The sequence below is a fragment of the Aotus nancymaae genome, unplaced genomic scaffold (assembly GCF_030222135.1).
Source record: "Aotus nancymaae isolate 86718 unplaced genomic scaffold, 86718_ANA_hifiasm-v0.15.2.pri h1tg000028l, whole genome shotgun sequence".
In the NCBI taxonomy this organism is placed as follows: Eukaryota; Metazoa; Chordata; class Mammalia; order Primates; family Aotidae; genus Aotus; species Aotus nancymaae.
Window position 1 is genome coordinate 25,245,094 of NW_026988441.1, and position 25,546 is coordinate 25,270,639.

The 25,546-nt window shown below is 40.0% G+C and overlaps 3 protein-coding genes across 8 annotated transcripts in view; 1 reads left to right on the plus strand and 2 right to left on the minus strand.

Annotated features, from left to right (window-relative positions):
* Positions 1-13,966, minus strand: part of LOC135276766 (mitochondrial mRNA pseudouridine synthase RPUSD3) — a 132,667-nt gene extending 118,701 nt beyond the window's left edge. For 4 of the 6 annotated variants that reach the window (XR_010344317.1, XR_010344315.1, XM_064381579.1 and 1 more), the window contains exon 1: positions 3-471. The gene's annotated coding sequence lies outside the window, so the exon portion shown is untranslated. Of the gene's footprint in view, positions 1-2; positions 472-13,938 lie in introns of those variants that run through there. The other 2 variants (XM_064381580.1, XM_064381582.1) reach the window with 2 other exon arrangements.
* Positions 3,562-25,546, plus strand: part of LOC105710986 (zinc finger protein 93) — a 491,114-nt gene continuing 469,129 nt past the window's right edge. The window contains exon 1 of the mRNA XM_064381560.1: positions 3,562-3,581. The gene's annotated coding sequence lies outside the window, so the exon portion shown is untranslated. The remainder of the gene's footprint in view (positions 3,582-25,546) is intronic.
* Positions 14,208-25,546, minus strand: part of LOC105710978 (zinc finger protein 708) — a 38,813-nt gene continuing 27,474 nt past the window's right edge. The window contains exon 4 of the mRNA XM_064381570.1: positions 14,208-15,785. Within this exon, the coding sequence (XP_064237640.1) occupies positions 14,305-15,785 (1,481 nt within the window). The 3' untranslated portion in view covers positions 14,208-14,304. The remainder of the gene's footprint in view (positions 15,786-25,546) is intronic.

The following is a 25,546-nucleotide window of genomic DNA, read 5'->3' on the forward strand; positions in this document are numbered from 1 at the left end:
ACCATTTCTGGCTTCCAGGAGGTCGCGCGTCTTAGCTGTGGATCTCCAAATACCTGCAGGTCACAGGGTCACAGACACTGGGCCTCTTGGAGCAGAGGACACCGAGCAGCAAAGAAGAGACCTAAAGCTCCAGCTGCAGCGAGAGACAAAGGACCCGCCACGTTCCGGAATCCGTCCTGTCTGCTCCAGCTGCGTGTCTGATTGGACAATTCCTAGCTCAGAGTCGTTCATTGGATAACATTTAAAACCCCACCCCCTCAGGCCCTGAGTGACAGATGATGTGCTGTGCCAAATCAAGAGAGAGCGACAGCCTAGGCTGCAGTCTTTTCAAGCAGGGCTTCCTCCCGGAGCTGAGCCAGGCCCACTCCAGAGGGTATTTGCCTTTAACCTTGTGTGTAAGGTCATATGCATTTATAAATAATATATGGGTAAACACAAATGAAAATAATAACAAATGTTTTAAATTTTCAGCTTTTTTTTTTTTTTTTTTTTTTTTGAGAGGGAGTCTCACTCTGTCGCCAGGCTAGAGTGCAATGGTGCAATCTTGGCTCACCGCGACCTCTGCCTCCTGGGTTCAAGCGATTCTCCAGCCTCAGCCTCCTGAGTAGCTGGGACTATAGGCACGTGCTACCACCCCCGGCTAATTTTTGGATTTTTAGTAAAGATGGGGTTTCAACATGTTGGCCAGACTGGTCTGGATCTCTTGACCTTGTGATCCACCCGCCTAGGTCTCCCAAAGTGCTGGGATTATAGGCGTGAGCCACCACGCCCGGGATTACAGGCATGCGCCATCTCGCTTAGCTAATTTTGTATTTTTAGTACAGACGGGGTTTCTGGTCAGGCCGGTCTTGAACTCCCGACTTCAGGTCATCCACCCACCTCAGCCTCCCAAAGTGCTAGGATTACAGGCATGAGTCACTGTACCCGGCTTCTTTCTCTCTTCTCTCTCTCTCTCTCTGTCTCTCTCTCTCTCTCTCTCCCCCCCCCCCGCCTCTTTTTTTTTTTTGAGACGGAGCTTCGCTCTTGTTACCCAGGCTGGAGTGCAATGGCGCGATCTCGGCTCACCGCAACCTCCGCCTCCTGGGTTCAGGCAATTCTCCTGCCTCAGCCTCCTGAGTAGCTGGGATTACAGGCACGCGCCACCATGCCCAGCTAATTTTTTGTATTTTTAGTAGAGACGGGGTTTCACCTTGTTGACCAAGATGGTCTCGATCTCTTGACCTCGTAATCCACCCACCTCGGCCTCCCAAAGTGCTGGGATTATAGGCGTGAGCCACCGTTCCCGGCCCTCTCTCTCTCTCTCTTTTTTTTTTTTTCAAATTCCCACTCTTCTTGCCCAGGCTGGATTTCAATGGTGTGATCTTGGTTCACTGCAACCTCCGCCTCCCAGGTTCAAGCGATTCTCCTTCCTCAGCTTTCTGAGTAGCTGGGATTACAGGTGTGCACCACCACGCCCAGCAATTTTTTTCTATTTTTAGTACAGATGGGGTTTTACCCTGTTGGTCAGGCTGGTCTTGAACTCCTGACCTCAGGTGATCCACCTGCCTCAACCTCTCAAAGACCTGGGATTACAGACCTTAGCCACGGCACCTGGCCCTCTTATTTTTATTCTTATGGAGACCTCACCCAGATTTTGCCTGTTCAGTATGATGCTGGCTGAGGATTTGACATAGATGGCTCTCATTATTTTAAGGCATATTTCTTCAATGCTTATTTTGTTGAGAATATTTTTATAAATAATTATTAGAGTTCCTTGAATGCATTTTCTGCATTTATTGTGATAATTATTTTTTGATTTTTGGTAGAGACGGGGTTTCACCATGTTGATCAGGTTGATTTCAAACTCCTGATGTCGGGTAAGCCCCTCACCTCAGCCTCCCGAAGTGGTGGGATTACAGGCTTGAGCCACCAAGACCAGCTTGTGATAATCATTTTTTAAAAACTATCTTTGCATGGTGAATCACACTTACTTACTTGTATATGATGAAACATCTTTGCATTCATAGAATAAAGTTTACACAATTGTGGCAAAATACCTTTTGCTTTGTATATGAATTCAGCTTGCTGGTACTTCATGAATTTTTGTTTCAATTTTCACCAAGAGTATTGGCATGTAGTTTTCTTTTTTTGTTGTGTCTTCACTAGGTTTTGCTATCAAGATGATACTGGTCTCAAATAACATTTTAGGAAGGACTTCCACCTTGATTTTTGAAATACACTCAGTAGGGGTCATGCCAGCTTATCTTCGTATATGTGAAAAAAATTGGGTATGAATTGATCTTATCCAGGGCTTTCTATGGTTGGCAGCTGGTTTTATTACTAATTAAATATCTTTACATACTTTACATATTGTTGCTGACCTCAGGTGATCCATCCACCTTGGCCTCCCAAAGTGCCAGGATTACAGGTGTGAGCCACCATGCCTGGCCTCTATTTTCTCTAAATTTTTTAGTTTGCTTGCATAGAGATGTACATAGTAGTCTCTGAGGATGTCTACTATTTTTGTGAAATTAGTGATGATTTCACAACTCTACCAATTAAATGATGCAGAATAAAAATTTGACAAAATTGGCCAGGTGCGGTGGCTCATGCCTGTAATCCCAGCACTTTGGGAGGCCGAGGTGGGTGGATCACAAGCTCAGGAGTTCACGACCAGTCTGGCCAACATGTTGAAACCCTGTCTCTATTAAAAATACAAAAATTGCCGGGCGCAGTGGCTCACGCCTATAATCCCAGCACTTTGGGAGGCCGAGGCGGGTGGATCACTAGGTCAAGAGCTCGAGACCATCCTGGTCAATATGGTGAAACCCCATCTCTATTAAAAATAAAAAAAAAATAAGCTGGGCATGGTGGCACGTGCCTGTAATCCCAGCTACTCAGGAGGCTGAGGCAGGAGAATTGCCTGAACCCAGGAGGCGGAGGTTGCGGTGAGCCGAGATCGCGCCATTGCACTCCAGCCTGGGTAACAAGAGTGAAACTCCGTCTCAGAAAAAAAAAAAAAAAAATACAAAAATTAGCTGCACATGGTGGTGGGCGCCTGTAATCCCAGCTACTTTGGATGCTGAGGCAGAGAATTGCTTGAATCTGGAAGGCGGAGGTTGCAGTGAGCCAAGATTGCCCCACTGCACTCCAGCCTGGGGGACAGAGTGAGACTCCGTCTCAAAAAGAAGTTTGACAAAATTCAACATTTCCTCATAATAAATCACCAAAACATAGTAAGTACAGGACAAATGCATCTAAAGCCAATAAATGCCATGTATAGAAAAAAAATGCGCAGCTAACAACATACTAAACAGGGAAATGTTGTCAGCTTTTTCTCTAAGACCTAGAACAAGACAGGGATGCCTTATTTTCCCCTCTTTTCTATTCTTCTTTCTTTCTCTTTCACTATTTCCCACTTTCTTTTCTTTCCTTCCTTCCTTCCTTTCTTTTCTTTCCTTCCTTTCTTTTCTTTCGATACAGAGTCCTACTCTTTTCACCCAGGCTGGAGTGCAATGGCAGAATCTTGGCTCACTGCAACCTCTGCCTCCCAGGTTCAAATGATTCTCCTGCCTCAGCCTCCCAAGTAGTTGGGATTACAGGCACCTGCCTCCATATCTGGCTAATTTTTATGTTTTTAGTAGAGACTGGGTTTCACCATGTCGGACAAGTTGGTCTCAAACTCCTGACTCACGTGATTCACCTGCCTTGGCCTTCCAAAGTGCTGGGATTACAGGCATGAGTAATAAATTACAGGCATGAGCCTGGGTGGATGCCCACATTCTACAGTCTTACTAAACATGGTACTAAATGTCCAAAAAAAAATTAGAAAATAAAGCAAAGACATTCAGATTGGAAGAAAAGAAGTTAAATTATTTTTGTTTGCAGATAGTATAATCTTTTTTTTTTTTTTTGGAGATAGAATCTAGCTCTGTCACCCAGGCTGAGTGCAGTGGTACAATCTTGGCTCACAGCAACCTCTGCCTCCCACATTCAAGTGATTCTCCTGCCTCAGTCTCCCAAGTAGCTGAGACTACAGACACCTGCTGCCACACCTGGCTAATTTTTTGTACTTTTAGTACAGACAGGTTTCACCATGTTACCCAGGATGGTCTTGATGTCCTGACCTCGTGATCCACCCGCCTCAGCCTCCCAAAGTGCTGGGATTAGAGGTGTAAGCCACTGTGCCTGGCAGATATAATTTTAAATACAGAAAATCCTAAGACTTTACTAAGAACTACTGGAACTAATAAACAAATTTATTAAATTTGCAGAATAGAAATCAACATACAAAAATCAGTAGCATTTCTACACATGAACAATTAACTATCTCAAAATGAAATTTTAAAAAAAATCCCAGCTACAGTAACTGTAGTAACTATACTTCGAAATAAATTGAAGCAAAAAGGTGAAACACCTTACGTTATAATCTAAAGAACATTAAAGTAAAAAAATTAAGTAGGCTGGGTGCGGTGGCTCACACTTGCAATCCCACCACTTTGGGAGGCAGAGGCAGGTAGATCACTTGAGATTGGGAGTTTGAGAGCAGCTTGGTCAACATGGTGAAACTCCATCTCTACTAAAAATGCAAAAATTAGCCAGGTGTGGTGGCACGCACCTGTAATCTCAGCTACTTAGGAGGCTAAGGCAGGAGAATTGCTGAACCCAAGAGGCACAGGTTGCAGTGAGCCGAGATTACACCACTACACTCCAGCCTGGGTAACAGAGCAAGACTCTGTCTTGGGGAAAAAAAAAAAAGTAATACACAAATGAAAAATATTACTCATTCACAAACTGGTACTATTAATATGGGTAAACAAGTGTGTTACACAAAATAATCTACAGATATAATGTAACCTCTATCAAAATACCAGTGATTTTGTAAAAAAATTTTTTAATGTATTTAAAGTTTATATGGTACCACAAAAAACCTTGAATACCCAGAGCAATCAAGCAAAAAAGAAAGGCTAAAGGCATTACATAATCTTACTTTGAAATATACCACAATGCTATAGTAACCAAAGCAGTATACTTGAATAAAAATGAACACATAGAAACCAAAAATATATCCATGTATTTACAGCTATCTGATTTTAAATATAGATGACAATTTCTCAGGGAAAGGACAGTATAGTCTCTTCAGTAAATGGTGCTGAGAAAACTTTATGGCCACATGCAAAGCAGTGAGACCCTCATTTCACACCATATGTAAAAATCAACTCAAAACAAATTAAGAAACTTACATGTAAGGCTTGAAACTCTGAAAGTAATGCACAAAAATAGAGTAAAAACTGCATAACATTGGTCTAGGCAGTAAGCTTTTTTTTTTTTTTTTTTTTTTGATATGTAGTCTCGCTCTGTTGCAAGGGCTAGAGTGCATTTGTGTGATCTCAGCTCACTGCAACCTCCACTTCCCGGATTCAAGCAATTCTTCTGCCTCAGCCTCCCAAGTAGCTGGTACTGTGTGTGCCACCATGTCTGGCAATTTTTGTACTTTTAGTAGAGAGAGAGTTTTACCATGTTAGCCAGGCTGGTCTCAAACTGGCTTCAGGTGATCCGCCCACCTCGGCCTCCAAAGTGCTGGGATTGCAGACATGTATCTCTGCACCTGGCTGACAGTGACTTTATGATTTAACCTCAAAACCCCAGGAAATTAAAGGAAAAAGAGATGAGTCAGATTACTTCAAATTAATAAGCTGCTGCACAGAATCTGATGAAATCAGCAGGAAGAGACAACTGAAAAATGAGAGAAAATATGTGCAAATCACACGTGACAAGAGGTTAATATAAAAAATACATAAAAACTCAAATGACTACATAACAAAAAACAAATAACTATTAAAAATGAGCAGCCGGGTGTGGTGGCTCATGCCTATAATCCAAGCATTTTGGAGGCCAAGGCGGGCAGATCACCTGAGGTCGGGAGTTCAAGACCAGCCTGACCAACATGGTGAAACCCCATCTTTAAAAAAAAAAAAAGAAAAAAATGAGCAAGGCCAGGCGTGATGGCTCATGCCTGTAATCCTAGCACTTTGGGAGGCCGAGGTGGGCAGATCACCTGGGGTCAGGAATTGAAAACCAGCCTGGTCAACATGGTGAAATCCCATCTCTACTAAAAATACAAAAATAAGCTGGGTATGGTGGTGGGTGCCTGTAGTCCCAGCTACTTGGGAGGCTGAGGCAGGAGAAGCGCTTGAACCCGGTAGGTGGAGGTTGCGATGAGCCAAGAATGTGCCACTGCACTCCAGCCTGGGGGACAAGAGTGAGACTCTGTCTCAAAAAAAAAGGAAAAAAAAAAGCCAAAATGTTTAAATATTTTCCAAGAAAAGACATACATACAGCCAACAGATACATTTAAAAAAATTCTTGGCCAGGTGCGCTGGCTGACGCCTGTAATCCCAGGACTTTGGGAGGCTGAGGTGGGCGGATCACGAGGTTTGGAGTTCAAAACCAGCCTGACCAACACGGTGAAACCTTGTCTCTACTAAAAATACAAAAACTCAGCCAGACGTGGTGGTGCATGCCTGTCACCCCAGCTACTCGGAAGGCTGAGGCAGGAGAATAGTTTGAACCCAGGAGGCAGAGGTTGCCGTGAGCAGAGATCCCGCCACTGCACTCCAGTCTGTGCAACAAGAGCGAAATTCTGTCTCAAAAAAAAAAAAAAATTAATGTCAATTATTTTCATTGAAAGTCAAGCCAAAAAAACTATGAGATACACACTCATTTTTGATAGAATGACTCTTACTAAAAAGAAAACAGATGTTGATATAGATGTGAAGAAAAGGGAACGCTTGTACACTATTGGTACGAATGTAAATGAGGGCAGCCATTTTGGAAAACAAAATAGATTTTTCAAAATATTTAAAATCAAACTGCCATATAATACAGCAATTGGACTTTTTTTTTTTTTTTGAGACGCAGTCTCACTGTTGCCCAGGCTGAAGTGCAGTGGCAGGATCTCCATTCACTGCACACTGTGTCTCCTGGGTTCAAGTGATTCTCATGCCTCATCCTCCTAAATAGCTGGGATTACAGGCATGCACTACCACATTTGGCTATTTTTTTATACTTTTAGTAGAGATGGGATCTCACCAGGTTGGCCAGCCTGGTCTCGATCTCCAGACTTCAGGTGATCTGCTTGCCTTAGCCTCCCAAAGTGCTGGGATTACAGGCATGAGCCACCGCACCCAGCTGCATTATTAAAAATATATCCAAAATGAAAAAAAAAAATCACAACGAAGGAATGTTTGCACTTCTACGTTGCTTGCAGCACTCAATATCTAATGAGTAAATAAAGACAATGTAGTAGATATACCCAGTGGAATACTATTCATCTCTAAAAAACCAATTCTATTATTTTTAACCACATGGATTAAAGAATATTGTTGTAATAAGCCAGGATATTAGTTGAAATAATAAAGAGTAATATTTCATGATTTCACCTCTACTTAGAGTACAATAACTTAAATATTATTGAAGTAGAAGTAAAATGGTGACTGTAAGATGCCAAGGTATTTAGAAAAAGGGAGGTTTGGAAAGATGTCTGTCAATGAATACCTAATTATAGTTAAGTGAGAGGAATAAGTTCAAGATATTGTTTGTATAACACTGACTATAGTTTATAATAGTGTATTTATATTTTTGAAAAATGGTAACATGATGTTACAAGCTCTCACCACAGAAATGTTAACTATGGGAGATAAAGCATTAACTACCTAGAATTAAGCATTTGGCAATGTATGTATACCTCAAAGCATCATGTTTCACAGAATACATGTTTCATCTGTCCAGTTAAAAAGTATGTTTTTAAACATCATAGAAGGATAACAGTGTTTCAAATACTGTATGTTTGTCATTAACTTGGCTGAATAGTATCCAAAATACGTAATTTTTGTGTTTTTTTCACATAAACTTTCAGCCATAACCATAGAAACTCTGATATTTACTAGCATGTTCTGGACACAGCACAAGGTATGAGAGGAGCCAGTGGAGTCTAGGGCTTCTAAGCTTGGGGCACCTGGAGTTTCTGGTGCTGATGGTAATGGTATGAAAAACAGTAAATGGGCAGGTGTTGCTTATTGTCCCATGACACAGTAAGCAAGTTTGCATGCAAAATAATGGGAAATCTTTTAATCTAACAGTTGCCATAATTTCCAAAATTTTTCAGAGAAAATGACCAAGGAGTTGGCTATACTTACGTGACTAAGAATAAAAACTGTAGACTGCACTTCACTAAAAAAATTATATGAATCAGAAATTTCTTCAAATTATAATATCAATATGGAAAAGAAACATTTCAAATTTCAAATTCATGGAGGTCATTTTATTTTATTTATCTAATTTTTTTGAGACGGAGTTTCACTCTTGTTGCCCAGGCTCAAGGCAATGGCCCAATCTCGGCTCACTGCAACCTCTGTCTCCCGGGTTCAAGAGATTCTTCTGCCTCAGCCTCTCGAGCAGATGGGATTATAGACATTTACCACCACACCTGGCTAATTCTGTATTTTTAGTAGAGACAGGGTTTCTCCACGTTGGTCAGGCTGGTCTCAAACTCCTGACATCAAGTCATCTGCCCACCTTGGCCTCCCAAACTGCTGGGTGCTGGGATTATAGGCATGAGCCACTGCATCTGGCCTCATTTTATTTTTTCTTTCTTTTTTTGTGCTCAGGTTGGAGTGCAATGGCATGATCTCAGCTCACTGCAACCTCCACCTCCCAGGTTCAAGAGAGTCTTCTGCCTCAGCCTGCTGAGTAGCTGGGATTACAGGCATGTGCCACCATGCCCGGCTGATTTTGTATTTTTAGTAGAGACGAGGTTTCTCCATGTTGGTCAGGCTGGTCTCAAACTCCTGACTTCAAGTGATCTACCCTCCTCGGCCTCTCAAACTGCTGAGATTACAGGTGGGAGCCACAGTGCCTGGCCGAAGTCATTTTATTATTTTGCAATGTTTAACATTCACGCTTAAAAATAGAAGATTCCACAAGAAAATGTAAGTTACGCTGTATCATAGAAAATTAAATTTAAAATTCTTTACTTACCAATAGAACTTCTAAACTTTTAATTTCTAAGATACATTCGGCTGAGAGCCATGGCTCTGTTTTATATATATATGTTTGTATTTGCTACACTTTGTGTAAAAATCTAGTAAGAATTTTCCTTTACACATAAAAATAATGCTAACTGATTCAATCCTCTCATCTGTGGACAGTGTATGCCTTCTATCTTAATTAACGAATCTGAAAGTTATACTGATAAGAAAACTCTCCATTTAAAACCAATATTTTAGTTCATTAAAAAGACCAACTTTCTCATCAAACCCTACAAAGTACTATGTAAAATGACACGGCATAAAATAACAGTGAGAAAACTATAGCCATAGCAGAAAAACAAGAGGAGCTGTGATACACATAGAGTTGAAATATATATAATAGCTGGGCATGGTAGCTCATGCCTGTAATCCCAGCACTTTGGGAGGCTGAGGCAGGCAGATCACAAGGTCAGGAGTTGAAGACCAGCCTGGCCAGCATGGTGAAACACCATCTCTATTAAAAATACAAAAAATTAGCCAAGCATGGTGGTGCAGGTCTGTAGTCCCAGCAACTCGGAAAGCTGAGGCAGGAGAATTGCTTGAACCAGAGAGGTGGATGTTGCAATGAGTCAAGATCGGGCCATTGCACTTCAGCCTGGGTTACAGCTCGAGACTCCATTTCAAAAAAAAAAAAAAAAAACCTAAAGATAATTAGAAAATATAGGAAGTAGAATTTTTCTTTAAATTCAGCAAGTCAGCTTTGTAGCCTGGAACAAAATGTCCTCTCCATATAAAGAATCCATGCCATATTTTCTCCATTCTATATTTGATATTTTCCATCTCTGACTTGAAGTTACAAACTAACTCCAGCAGAAATATGAATGGCTTAATATAAAGCATTTGTTACACAGCAAGCACTATCATGTTTGTTTCTACATTTATACATAAAAACAGCCTTGGCCAGGTGCTGTGGCTCATGCCTGTAATCCCAGCACTTTGGGAGACTGAGGCAGGTGGATCATGAGGTCAAGAGTTTGAGACCAGCCTGGCAAACATGGTGAAACCCCATCTCTACTAAGAATACAAAAAAATTAGCCGAGGGTAGTGGCGGGTGCCTGTAATCCCAGCTACTCGAGAAGCTGAGGCAGGAGAATTGCTTGAACCAGGGAGGCAGAGGTTACAGTGAGCCAAGATTGAGCCACTGCACTCCAGACTGGTGACTGAGTAAGACACCATCTCAAAACAAACAAGACCAGGTTTGGTGGCTCATGCCTGTAATTTCAGCACTTCGGGAGGCCAAAGTGGGTGGATCACCTGAGGTTAGGAGTTTGAGGCCAGCCTGACCAACATGGAGAATCCCCCGTTTGTACTAAAAGTACAAAAAATTAGCCAGGTGTGGTGGTGCATGCCTGTAATCCCAGCTACTTGGGAGACTGAGGCAGGAGAATCACTTGAACCTGGGAGGCAGAGGTGGCGGTGAGCCACGGTCGGGCCATTGCACTCCAGCCTGGGCAACAAGAGCGAAACTCCATCTCAAAAAAAAAAAAAGCACAAACAAACAAAAAACAGCCTCATGACTTATGATGGCTACCTAGTACTTACCGAAAAAAATGGCTCAATGAATAAATAAATTAGGCTGGACGTGGTGGCTCAAAACTGTAATTCCAGCACTTTGGGAGGCCAAGGCAGGCGGATCATGAGGTCAGGAGATCAAGACCATCCTGGCTAACATGGGCAAACACTGCCTCTACTAAAAATACAAAAAAATTAGCTGGGCATGATGGCATATGCCTGTCATCCCAGCTACTCGGGAGACTGAGGCAGGAGAATCCCTTGAACCTGGGCAGGGTGGGGGGATTACAGTGAGCTGAGATCATGCCACTACACTGCATACAACCTAGATGACAGAGCAAGCCTCCATCTCAAATAAATAAATTAAATTAAATAAAAATAAATACATTTACTTATATCAATTGTAAAAAGTGAAAGGGGCCGGGCACAGTGGCTCACACCTGAGGTTGGGAGTTCAAGACCAGCCTGACCAACATGGAGAAACCCCTTCTCTACTAAAAATACAAAATTAGCCGGGCCTGATGGCGCATCTCTGTAGTCCCAGCTACTTTGGAGGCTGAGGCAGGAGAATCACTTGAACCTGGGAGGTGGAGGTTTCGGTGAGGGGAGATCCCACCACTGCACTCCAGTGTGGGCAACAAGAGCAAAACTCCATCTCAAAAAAAAAAAAAAAAAAAAAAAAGAACAATAACTAAAGAAAACTAGGCTTATGACTAATCCATATTAAAGGAAAAAAAAAAATAAAAGTAGGCTTATATAGGGCTCTCCAATTGAACAAAATGGAATGTTCTAACTAAATAAAACATAACTTATTACGCTAATTGTGGAATTACATCTAAAAATTATTTTGTGTGCCCTACTAAATTTCATAAAAAACATTTTTGTAATCCTTGATAAGATCACATAATGAATACTTCATAAATTTTAAACAAGAAAATTGTAAGAAGAAATTGACTATGGGTCTAGCATACATACTAGGCAAGTTAAAACAGAGAATCTGCATGGGGAGCTTCTAAACCATAAGCCATATTACAGTAATAAATTCAATACAAAGCAAAGTGTTTACATTTGGTTTCAGATTTTTTGTGGTGTTTAGTTTCCCAGTAAATTAGTCATCTTATTAAAATGATTTGTTTTGTTTCAATAATGCTCTTTTGAAAATAGTTACAAACTCATACCGACAAGAAGACACTTACTTCATAATTTTCTTACACTTAAGGTTTATTTTTGGAACAATATGTGTTTATTTAACTTTATGTAAATCAAAACTAAAAGTCATATGTGTTTGCAGGCAGAGAGGCCAAATGTTCAAAAATGTATATATAACAAATTTTTAAAAAATTTATTTAGAACTCAAAAATGTATAGTTTTTTAATACTTCTATATAGTTTTTATTATGATGCTAAAAATGACCCTATCCCATCTTGAGTAAGATGGGATAGGTTTAAGTTAGTGGCATAATAATGCTTCATTGAATGCACAATAGTCTTAACATGTTAAAAATATTTAATTAAAAAATTAAGTTCACACATAATCTGAAAAATTTTAAATGTATTCCATTTTATTACATAAAAGTATAAGTAGTAAAATGATATACTATTAAGTTTAATTTTAACAAAACTTAAAAATGTTTCTCTCACTATAAGGCAAAAGAATATTACTCTGCACACCTATCTCATGCACCACTCAGTATAAGTTAACCACAAATAGCCTCTCCACTTAGATTTTCATCATGCATGTTACATTTTAATGTCCTTACTCTTCCATGGAAAATGTCATAAATAACGTCTACCTAAAAATAAAAAATCTCTTATATCTTTGATGTAATGACAACTGATCACATGCTTTCACATGTGAATACAATAGAAATTAAGAAATAGCATGAAAAAATTTGAGAGTTGAATTACATCATTAGTAGCTTTTCAAAAAATCTGTACTTCTTTTCAAGGAAAAAATATACTTTGAATGTAATTACAACCTTTCGAAAAATGTTCTACTTCTTTTAAAGTTATATACAAATAAATTTATTTACCATGTTAGTTTGGATTTTTTTATCTTCAGCACTCTGATACAGTGTAATGTCTGAAATGTCAGTACCTTAGATATTTCTACTGTGAATTCTCTGATATTTACATAGACTTAATTTTGGATTAAATGTTTTAAATATATACTGCATCTGCAAAAACATATCTTAGTATGAACCCTCTGGTGTTGTCTAAGTTGTAGTTTTAGATGGTTTTTTCTTCAAATTTGCAGGTTTTTTCTCCAATCTAAATTCCCTGATGTTGAACAAAGTTTAAGCGACTGCTTTAGGGATTTCTCTAGTACAAAATGTGTACAACAAGATCTGTGATACAAGTAAAAGTACTATAACCCTCTTTATATTTGTAATGTTTGTCTTCAAAATAAATATTATTATTATTTTTTTTTTTTTGAGACAGAGTGCTCTTGTTGCCCAAGCTGGAATGCAATGACGAAATCTTGGCTCACTGCAATCTCCGCCTCCCAGGTTCAAGCAATTCTCCTGCCCAAGCCTCCTGAGTAGCTGGGACTACAGGTGCCTGCCACCCATGCCAGGCCAATTTTGTATTTTTAGTAGAGAAGGGATTCCACTGTGTTGGCCAGGCTGGTCTCGAACTCCTGACCTCATGATACTCCCACCTCAGCCTCTCAAAGTGCTGGGATTACAGGCGCGAGTCATCGTGCCCAGCCCAAAATAAATATTCTTCTTTACTTTAAAAGTTTATATTTTCTGAAAGATTTTTTGACAGTTATTGAATTTACAATGCTTTTATTTTCCACCATAGAAAGCATTGTCGAAGGAACCGCTGAGCTAAAGCCGGCCCTACAATGCTTTTATTAAGTACTCTGATGTTGAGTAAGATGTGAGCAGACATTAATGGCTTTTTCACAGTCTTTATATTTGTATAATTTTTCTCAAGTATAGATGCTTTCCTGGCAATAAGGTGTGAGTACTCATTAAAAATTTTGGCTGAACACAGTGGCTCATGCCTGTAATCGCAGCACTTCTGAAGGCTGAGTTGGGCAGATCACGAGGTCAGGAGTTCGAGAGCAGCCTGGCCAACGTGGTGAAATCCTGTCTCTACTAAAAATACAAAACTTAGCAGGGTGGGAGGCAGTGGTGGTAGTGTGCGCCTGTAATCCCAGCTAGTTTAGCGGCTGAGGTAGGAGAATCACATGAAACTGGAAGGCAGAGGTTGCAGTGAGCCAATGATCACGCCAGTGCACTCCAGCCTGGGTGAAAGAGCAAAACTCTGTCTCAAAAAAAAAAAAAAAAAAAAAAAAAAAAAAAAATTGCCATTCTTCACAAGAGTTTTTCTAGTAAGAATTATCTTACCTACAATCAAGTGTGACAATCATTTAAAGGTTCTGTCACATTTTTTACATTTTGTTTCTCACCAGTACGATTTCTTTCATGTTTAGAAAAGTCTGAGGTGTTGTCAAAATTACTGATGTCTTCCAGGTTTGTAGCTTCTCTCCAGTATAAATTTTCTTATGTTTAGTAAGATTTGACGATCAGTGAAATGCTTCCACATTCTTTACATTTGCCGGTTTCTCTCTAGTATGAATTATGTTATGTTCAGTAAGGATTAAGAGCTGGTTAAAGGCTTTGCCACATTTATCACATTTATAGGGGGTCTCTCCAGTATGAATTATCTTGTGTTTTAATAAAAGTGGAAAATACATTAAAAGCTTCGACACATTATTTACATTTGTAGGGGTTCTCTTTGGTATGAATTCTCTTATGTTTAGTAAGGTTTGGGGACTGGTTAAAGGCTTTGCCACATTCTTCACATTTGTAGGGTTTCTCACCAGTATGAATTATCTTATGTTTCATAAGAGTTGAGGACTGGTTAAAGGCTTTGCCACATTCTTTACATTTGTAGGGTCTCTCCCCAGTATGAATCATCTTATGTGTAGTAAGGTGAGAGGACAGAATAAAGTCTTTACCACATTCTTCACATTTATAGGGTTTCTCTCCAGTATGAATTTTTTTATGATTAGTAAAATTTGAGGAGTAGTTAAAAGTTTTGCCACATTCTTCACATTTGTAGGGTTTCTCTTCAGTATGAATTACCTTATGTTTAGTAAGGATTGAGAATATACTAAAGGCTTTACCACATTCTTCACATTTGTAGGGTTTCTTTCCAGTATGAATTACCTTATGGTAAGTAAGAGTTGAGGACTTGGTAAAGGCTTTACCACATTCTTCACATTTGTAGGGTTTCTCTCCAGTATGAATTACCTTATGATTAGTAAGGTGTGAGGACCGGTTAAAAGCTCTGCCACATTCTTCACATTTGTAGGGTTTCTCTTCAGTATGAATCATTTTATGTTTACTAAGGGTTGAGAATACACTAAAGGCTTTGCCACATTCTTCACATTTGTAGGGTTTCTCTCCAGTGTGAATTCTCTTATGTGTAGTAAGGTGTGAAGATAGGGTAAAGGCTTTGCCACATTCTTCACATTTGTATGGTTTCTCTCCAGTATGAATTTTCTTATGATTAGTAAGGTTTGAGGACTGTTTAAAAGCTTTGCCACATTCTTTACATTTGTAGGGTTTCTCTCCAGTATGAATTATCTTATGTTTAGAAAGGTTTGAGGACCGGTTAAAAGCTTTGCCACATTCTTCACATTTGTAGAGTTTCTCTCCGGTATGAATTATCTTATGTCTAGTAAGAGTTGAGGACTGGTTAAAAGCTTTTCCACATTCATCACATTTGTAGGGCTTCTCTCCAGTATGAATTATCTTATGATTAGTAAGGGTTGAGGACTTTTTAAAAGCTTTGCCACATTCTTCACATTTGTAGGGTTTTTCTCCAGCATGACTTATCTCATGTTGTGTTAGTTGTGAAAGCATACAAAATGATTTGCCACATTTTTTACATCTGAAATGATTTTTTCCAGTACGTCTCATCTTACATCTCTTTGAATTTGAATATTTATGAAAGACTTGCACACATTTATCATAATAAGCTATTTTGTTCTGGGTGGTTGTCACACCCTGGTTAAGTCCATTATGACCTTCTTTGTGCACCTTACCCTCATCCACACTTTCACGGCTTTTCCTTAATTGTAAATTCTGATGGCCACATTTTCCATATCTTGTCAGAATTACTTGTTGGAAAGAATTTTTTATATCTTGCTCAGGCCAAAGGTGTTTGACAAAATCAGAACATATAACTGAAAGAAATAAAAATAACAAATTATTCCACTTACTAGGCTCAGATGAATATCATTTACAAATCTAACTTTTATAAACTACAAATCTAACTTATGTAAACTACAAAATACCACAGATCCTAAATCCTTTATAGATATATAAATATAATAAAAACATTCTGACCAAAATACATGTGTAAAAAATTTACAAATGAGTTAAGTGTCTGCAGTGCCCCAGGTGAGGACAATGCAAAGAGCCACATATGAGAATAAAGCAAAGTCTGTTACATTTACCCAGCACAGCTCTTTCTGCTGCCCAACACAACATGGTCTTCACATGTAAATTGCCAAATCCTAATTTCCTTTTTAAAATACTAAAAAGCCGGGCGCGGTGGCTCACGCCTGTAATCCCAGCACTTTGGGAGGCCGAGGCGGGTGGATCATGAGATCAAGAGATCAAGACCATCCTGGTCAACATGGTGAAACCCCGTCTCTACTAAAAATAGAAAAAATTAGCTGGGCATGGTGGCACATGCCTGTAATCCCAGCTTCTCAGGAGGCTGAGGCAGGAGAATCACTTGAACCCAGGAGGCAGATGTAGTGAGCCGAGATCACGCCACTGCCCTCCAGACTGGGCAACAAGAGCAAAACACTGTCTCAAAAAATAATAATAATAAATGAAAAAACAAGTTTAAGAAGATAAAAAAGTCACAGACAAGAAGAGAATCTTGGGAGCTGCAAGATAAAATGATGTATCACTTATAAAAATAGTCTTATGAGATAACCAGTAATTTTTTTTTTTTCAGATGGAGTTTCACTATTGTTGCCCAGGCTGGAGTGCAATGGTGTGATCTTGCCTCAGTGCAACCTCTACCTGCCGGGTTCAGCAATTCTCCCACATTAGCCTCCCAAGTAGGAGGGATTAGAGGCATGTGCCACTATGCCTGTCTAATCTTTTGTATTTTTAGATGAGACAGGGTTTCTCCATGTTAGTCAGGCTGGTCTCAAACTCCTAACCTCAGGTGATCCACCCACCTCAGCTTCCCAAAGTACTGGGATTACAGGCCTGATCCACCATGCCCAGTTTGATAACCAGTAAATTTTCAAAAAAATTTGGAAGGCCTGAAGAGAACTGGAAGACACAATCAAAGTCCTGGGGTGGGGAGGGGGAACAGCTCTTGCTGTGTGCGATGGCTCACACCTGTAATCCTGGCACTTTGGGAGGCCGAAGTGGGCAGATCACAAGGTCAGGAGTTTAAGAGCATCCTGACCAACATGGTGAAACCTGGTCACTACTAAAAATACAAAAATTACCCTGGTGTGATGGTGCACACCTGTAATCCCAGCTACTTGGGAGGCTGAGGCAGGAGAACTGCTTGAACCCGAGAGGCACAGGTTGCAGTGAGCCACAATCCCGCCATTGCACTTCAGACTGGGCAACAGAGCGAAACTCGATCTCAAAAAAAAAAAAAAAGTGTTAAAATAAAAAACAGCTGTAAAGTGAAAATAATACAACTAAAAAGAATTGGCCAGGCACAGTGGCTCACACCTGTAATCCTAGCACTTTCGGGGGCAGAGGCCGGTGGATCACCTGAGGTCAGGAGTTCAAGACCAGCCTGGCTAACGTGGTGAAACCCTGTTTCTACTAAAAATACAAAAAATTGGCCAGGCGTGGTGGTGCACACCTGTAATCCCAGCTACTTGGGAGGTTGAGGCAGGAGAATTGCTTGAACCTGGGAGGCAGAGGTTGTAGTGAACTGAGATCATGCCGTTGCACTCCAGCTTGGGCAACAAGAGTGAAACTTCATCTCAAAAAAAATAAAATAAAACCAGGTGCGGTGGCTCATGCCTGTAATCATAGCACTTTGGGAGGCCAAGAAATGCGGATTGCCTGAGCTCAGGAGTTTGAGACCAGCCTCAGCAACATACTGAAACCCCATTTCTACTAAAATACAAAAAATTTAGGTGGGCATGGTGGTGTGTGTGCCTGTAGTCCCAGCTACTCGAGAGGCTGAGGCAGGAAAATTGCTTGAACCCAGGAGGTGGAGGTTGCAGTGAGCTGAGATCCCACCACTGCACTCCAGCCTGAGTGACAGAGTGAGACTCCATCTCAATAAATAAATAAATAAATAAAATAGGCTGGGTGCAGTGGTTTACGCCTGTAATCCCAGCACATTGGGAGGCTGAGGCGGGCGGATCACCTGAGGTCTGGAGTTCGAGACCAACCTGACCAACATGGAGAAACCTTGTCTCTACAAAAAATAAATAAATAAAATAAAAAATAAAATAAAATAAAAAGAGCTGTCCTACTGAATAAAAAGAAAAAGACCTTTCAAAATATCCTAATCGTGAAAAAGTATATTGGCACTGCATATGCACTACATATAAAAAATGCTGAAAGGAGGTCCTTCCACTGAAAATAACATTATGCAAGAAAACACATAATCATATGAAAATACATAACTTTCTGGGAAAGATATTCACATATACAAAAATATAATTCCTTAGCATTTTAATAATAATGCAGAAAACATTTTACTTATTCTTTAAAAGATAAAAGCATAGAAATGATTATAAATATCTGTTAATGTAACATAAAATAATTAGCAGCGGGGCATGGTGGCTCATGCCTGTAATCCCAGCACTTTAGGAGGACGAGGAGGGCAGATCACCTGAGATCAGGAGTTCAAGACCAACCTGGCCAACATGGTGAAACCCCATCTCAACTAAAAGTACAAAACTTAGCTGGGCCTGGTAGCAGGCACCTGTAATCCCAGGACTCGGGAGGCTGTGGCAGGAGGATCACTTGAACATGAAAGGCATAGGTTGCAGTGAGCCGAGACTGCACCATTGCAATCCAGCCTGGGCAACACAATGAGACTCTCTCTCAAAACACAACATAATAAAAATGTATAGCAACATTAGCAACATCAATAACAAAGTAGAACGCATACGTAATGAGAAAGAATTTTTGTATGCAAATAAGGTTAGATTTACCAGATTAAAATTGTTTTTTTAAAGTTTTTATGTAATTCCCAAGGTACCACTAAGAAAATATCTGTATAGATACACAAAAGAAAATAAGAAAGAAGTGAAAGCATATTAATGCAAAAACCGAAAGGACACAAATGAAGACAGAAAGGGAGAAAATGAGGAACGAAGATACGAGAATTAAATAACATAATTAATAACATTAGTTTCTCTTTTAGAAAATCATTTAAATTTAACTTTTCAATCTAGAGACATACTTTTCAACAAAACGATTTATTAAAATCTCTTAAATACCAAGATTCCCTTATCTTTTTACAAGAGTCAGTTGAGATCTTTTTTATTTATTTATTTATTTTTGAGATGGAGTCTCGCTCTGTTGCCCAGACTGGAGTGCAGTGATGTAATCTTGGTTCACTGCAAACTCTGCCTCCTGGGTTCAAGCAATCCTTCTGCCTCAGCCTCCCAAGTAGCCAGGATTACAGGTGACCACCACCATGCCCAGCTAATTTTTGTATTTTTAGTAGTGATTGGGTTTCACCATGTTGTCCAGGGTGGTCTTGAACTCCTGACCTCAGGTGATCCACCCACGTTGGTTGCCCAAAGTGCTGAGATTACAGGCATGAGCCATCGTGCCTGGCTATTTAGTTGAGATCTAATGATAAAGACTAAAGCGGCAAGGTGGAAGTAGAAATTTTATGCAAATATTAACCAAATGAGGGAAGAAGAGATCAAAATAATATTACACAGCTACATCTTAAGTAAAAAAGTGTCATATTTAACAACATGTACTTTAAGTCAAAACTCCAGAAAGAGAATAAAAGGACACTGAACAATAGTAGATTCATTTACTGGGAACCAATGACTAATGTGTGTGTGTGTGTGTGTGTGTGTGTGTGTGTGTGTTCGTGCACACATCTCACATTAGGGTTTCAAATATATAAAGCACATATTGACAGAATTGAAGAAACACACAGAGAGCAATCTAAGTATAGAAGAATATGTCAAGACCCCACTTTCTTAATAAAAATAAAACGATGAAATATTAGTAAGGGAACAGAAAAATTGCAAAGGCAGTATAGAACAATTATTTCTTTTTTTTTTTTTTTTTGAGACGGAGTTTCGCTCTTGTTGCCCAGGCTGGAGTGCAATGGCGCGATCTCGGCTCACCGCAACCTCCGTCTCTTGGGTTCAGGCAATTCTCCTGCCTCAGCCCCCTGAGTAGCTGGGATTACAGGCACGCACCACCGTGCCCAGCTAATTTTTTGTATTTTTAGTAGAGACGGGGTTTCACCATGTTCACCAGGATGGTCTCGATCTCTTGACCTCGTGATCCACCCGCCTCGGCCTCCCAAAGTGCTGGGATTACAGGCGTGAGCCACCGCGCCCGGCAGAACAATTATTTCTAACGGAGGTATAGAGAGCTCAACATCAGGATACACAACCTTCCCAATAGCTCATACAACATTCTCCTCAAAAGGACCACCTGCTAGGCCAAAAAAACAAAAGTTTTAGCTTATTCAAAGGCTGAAATAATTAATATTATGTAGATGTCCATACTGCTCAATGTAATCTACAGATGTAATACAATATTTTTCAAATTTCTTATTTCAGGCCGGGTGTGGTGGCTCACGCCTGTAATCTCAGCACTTTGGGAGACCGAGGTGGGTGGATTACCTGAGGTTAGGAGTTTAAGACCAGCTGGCCAACATGGTGAAACCCTGTCTTTATTTTTTTATATTAAAAAAAAATTTCTTATTTCATTTCTGAAGAAACAAACAGTAACCCCAAAAGGATATGGAATCTTAAGAGACTATACTCAACAATCTTTAAAAAAAAGAAAAATGTTGAAGACATTACAGTTCTTTTTTTTTTTTTTTGAGACAGAGTCTCATTCCATCACCAGGTACCAGACTGGAGTGCAGTGGCACGACCTCGGCTCACTGGCAACCTCTGTCTCTTGGGTTCAAGCAATTCCCCTGCCTCAGCCTCCCGAGTAGCTGGGACTACAGGCACATGCCACCATGCGCAGCTAATTTTTCTGTATTTTTAGTAGAGACAGGGTTTCATCATGTTGGCCAGGATGGTCTCGATCTCTTGACCTCGTGATCCGCCCGCCTTGGCCTCCCAAAGTGCTGGGATTACAGGTGTGAGCCACCACGCCCAGCTAGAATTCTTTATTTCAAAATACATGACATAGCTACATAGAAAAACAATTTTTTATTTTTTAAGATGGGGTTTCACCATGATGGCCAGGCTAGTCTTAAACTCCTGACCTCAGGTGATCCACCCAACTCAGCCTCCCAAAGTGCTAGGATTACAGAAGTGAGCCACCACACCCAGCCTGAAAAACAATTTGGTATAAACATAAAGATAAGGAAGTAGACTAATAAAATAGAATGCAGCACATAAACTTTCACATATGTGGTCATATAGTCATTTGCATACCCATAATTATTGGAGCCCTGTTACTGAAAGCCATAGATAAAAGCAATGCAAATTTCTGTGACCAAATCATTTAGTAAATATAATCAGAAATATAAAAACACTGGAATATCACTCAGTTTGTAAAAAGTAGAAAATATTTTAACAACTATAAAGATAATTCTTGACAACATTATGCAAAATGAAATCAGTCAGTCACAAAAAGGCAGAGATTGTATGATAAGTGTAACAGTTACACTATTTGAAACAGAACAGAGTGGTGTTTGAAAAGTGAGATGAAATGGAAATAATTGGTAGTTGGCACATACTTGTAATGCAGCTACTTGAGAGGCTGAAATGAGGGGATCATCAGGGTTTGGAAAGTTGAGGTTGCAGTGAGCCATGATCACGCCACTGAAATCCAGCCCAATTGACAGAGTGAAACCCCATTTCTAAACTGAATGAATACATAGGCCAGGAATGGTGGCTCATGCCTGTAATCCAGCATTTTGGGAGGCCAAGGTGGGTGGATCACTTGAGGCCAGGAGTTTGAGATTACCCTGCCCAACACAGTGAAACCCCATCTCTATTAAAAATAGAAAAAATTAGCTGGGCGTGGTGGCACACACCTGTAATCTCAGCTACTTGGGAGACTGAGGCATGAGAATCACTTGAATCTGGGAGGTGAAGGTTGCAATGAGTTGAGATCATGCTACAGAACTCCAGCCTGGGCAACAAAGTGAGATTCTTGTCTCAAAAAGAAAAAAATTAAAAATAAATGAATAAATAAAATTATAAAAAAGAAAAAGAAACAAAATGCCTAAGTAACTTTAGAAAAAAGCATACAATATGCTGTGTACAAGAGACTGATTTTAGCTTTGCATCAAATTGGCTGAAAGTAACAGAATAGAAACGATTTATTTTTCATCCAAATAGCAACCACAATTGCATGAGGTAGTTATAATTATATTAGACATATGCTTTCAGTCAAGTACTAACATGAGAACAAAATTGATATAATAATAAAATAGGTTAATTTACCAGGAATCTATAACTATTTTTTAATTATTATTCTCTTGAGTCTCAAGGAATCTAAAACTATTATATCTCTCTATTATGTATGTAGGTATATAACATCAGGGCTGCAAAATATATAAACCAAATTCTGACAAAAGTAAGAAATACAGAGCAACATATTAATTGTAGACATCAAGACCCCAGTTGCAATAATAAATAAGAAAACAAAAAACTCAGACAAAATTATAGACTGTATTAATTATTTTACATATAGAGGAATACCTAGGGTAGATAATTTTTTTTTTTTTTTTGAGACAGAGTTTCACTCTTGTTGCCCAGGCTGGAGTGCAATGGCACCATATCTTGGCTCACCACAACCTCCACCTCCCAGGTTCAAGCTATTCTCCTACCTCAGCCTCCTGAGTAGTTGGGATTACAGGCATGCACCACTACACCGACTAATTTTGTATTTTCAGTAGAGACAGGATTTCTCCATGTTGGTCAGACTGGTCTTAAACTCCCTACCTCAGGTGATCTGCCCTCCTGAGCCTCCCGTAGTGCTGGAATTACAGGTGTGAGCCACCACGCTCAGCAAGAGAGTAGATAATTTTTAAAGAAAAAAAGTTTGTTTGGCTCACAGTTCAGCAGACTGTACAGGAACTGAGTGCCAGCATCTACTTCTGGTGAAGGTCCTAGTAAATTTATAACCATGGTAGAAGGCAATGTGTAACTGGACATATCTCACAGTTAGAGACAGAGTAAGTGTGAGGTGAAGAAGCCAGGGTTTTTTTTGTTTTTGTTTTTTTTAATGAACCAGCTCTCATTTGAATCAATAGCGTATAACCTTTTGATTATCAAAAGGATGGTGCCAAGCCATTTATGAGGAATTTGCTTTCCTGTGACCGAAACACCTCCCACCAGGTCCCACATCAAACAGGAGGATTATATTGAAGTATGAGGTTTAGAGAACATGGACATCCTCTAACCACAGACCAACTATATCCTATCACCAACTAGGCTTAACAGACATGTACAAAACTTTCCAAGGAAAAGCAAGAGAATACCCACAATATTCATATTTGCACCTGGTGTGTTCTGTTAGGAAACATACTAAGTCATATTAAATTTATGAATACCGGCTGGCTGCAGAGGCTTATATCTATAATCTCAACTTGGGGAAAAAAGTTTGAGACCAGCTTGGGCAACAGAGTGAGACCCTGTCACTACTAATAATTAAAAAATTAGGCCGGGCGCGGTGGCTCAAGCCTGTAATCCCAGCACTTTGGGAGGCCGAGGCGGGTGGATCACGAGGTCAAGAGATCGAGACCATCCTGGTCAACATGGTGAAACCCCGTCTCTACTAAAAATACATAAAATTAGCTGGGCACGGTGGTGCGTGCCTGTAATCCCAGCTACTCAGGAGGCTGAGGCAGGAGAATTGCCTGAACCCAGGAGGCGGAGGTTGCGGTGAGCCGAGATCGCGCCATTGCACTCCAGCCTGGGTAATGAGCGAAACTCCGTCTCAAAAAAAAAAAAAAAAAAAAAAAAAAATTAACCAGGCAGAGTAGTGCATGTCTGTAGTACCAGCTCAAAAATTTGAGGTAAAAGGATCACTTGAGTCCAGCAGGCTAAGATTGCAGTGAGCCAAACTCATGCCACTGCACTACAGCATTGGCAACAGAGTAAGATCCTGTCCAAAATAACAACAAATAAATTTAAGAAGACCAAAATTATACACTGTGCTTTCTGACCAAAACTGAATGAAACTAGGAATTAAAAGCAAAACGGGAAAACTGGCAAATCCAAAAATAAATGAAATTAAAACACATTCTTCAACATATTTTTTTTTTTTTTTTGAGACGGAGTCTTGCTCTGTTTCCAGGCTGGAGCACAGTGGTGCAATCTCAGCTCACTGCAACCTCCGCCTCCTGGGTTCAAGCGATTCTCCTACCTCAGCCTCCTGAGTAGCTGGGAATACAGGCGTGTGCCACCATGCCCAACTAACTTTTGTATTTTTAGTAGAGACAGGGGTTTCACCATGTTGACCAGGATAGTCTCAATCTCTTGACCTCGTGATCTGCCTGCCGTGGCCTCTCAAAGTGCTGGGATTACAGGTGTGAGCCACTGTGCCCAGCCACTCTAACATATTCTTGCTCCAGGGTCAAAAAATTTAACTTTTCAAAGATGTTACTAGACCTACAGTAGTGAATGAATTTAATATAATCTTTATAAATCACAGTTTTTTACAGAAAAATAGTTTAAAATTTTTTAATTTGATTAAAAACAATAGATCAACACCTATGAAAAAGAACAAAGAGGCATTATACTTTCTGATGTCAAAACATGTTAAATAAAGCTACAAAAACAAAACAAAACAATGTGGTACTGACACCAAGAGAAACACATAAGAAAGCAGAATAGAGAGCCCAGAAATGAACCCTTCTGTATAAGATTAAATAACCTTTCACAAAGTTGCCATGAGCACACAATAGAGAAAAGATAGTCTCTTCCAAAAACAATGTTGAAAACTGAATATCGACACTGAGGAAATAAAGATGGATTATATCCTTGAACAAAATATAAAAAAATGGTTTAACTAAAATACATTGCTCTTGGCATTCTTTATATTTATATGACATTAAATGCATGAGCGACAACAACAAAAAAAACAGAAAAATTTGACTTCACCATACTTCAAACTTTCTGCACATCAAAACAAAAGTTCAATAAACAATGCCTCCTAGAAAATGGGTGAAAATATTTGCAAATCACATGTGATAAGAGTTAATATTCAGAATAAACAACTCTTAAAACTGAACAATAAGGGCTGGGCGCGGTGGCTCACGCCTGTAATCCCAGCATTTTGCGGGGCCAAGGCGGGCAGATCACGAGGTCAAGAGATCGAGACCATCCTGGCCAACATGGTGAAACCCCATCTCTACTAAAAATACAAAATTTAGCTGGGTGTGGTGGCATGTGCATGTAGTTCCAGCTACTCAGGAGGCTGAGGCAAGAGAATTGCTTGAACCCGGGAGGCGGAGGTTGCAGTGAGCCGAGATTGTGTCACTGCATTCCAGCCTGGCTCCTGGTGACAGAGTGAGACTCTTGTCTCAAAAAAAAAAAAAAAAAACTGAACAATAGGGCTGGGGGTGGTGGCTCACACCTGTAATCCCAGCACTTTGGGAAGCTGAGGTGGGAGGATCATAAGGTCAGGAGTTCGAGACCAGTCTGGCCAACATAGTGAAACCCTGTCTCTACTAAAAATACAAAAATTAGTCAGGTGTGGTGGCACGTGCCTGTAGTCCCAGCTACTCAGGAGGCTGAGGCAGGTGAATTGCTTGAATCTGGGAGTA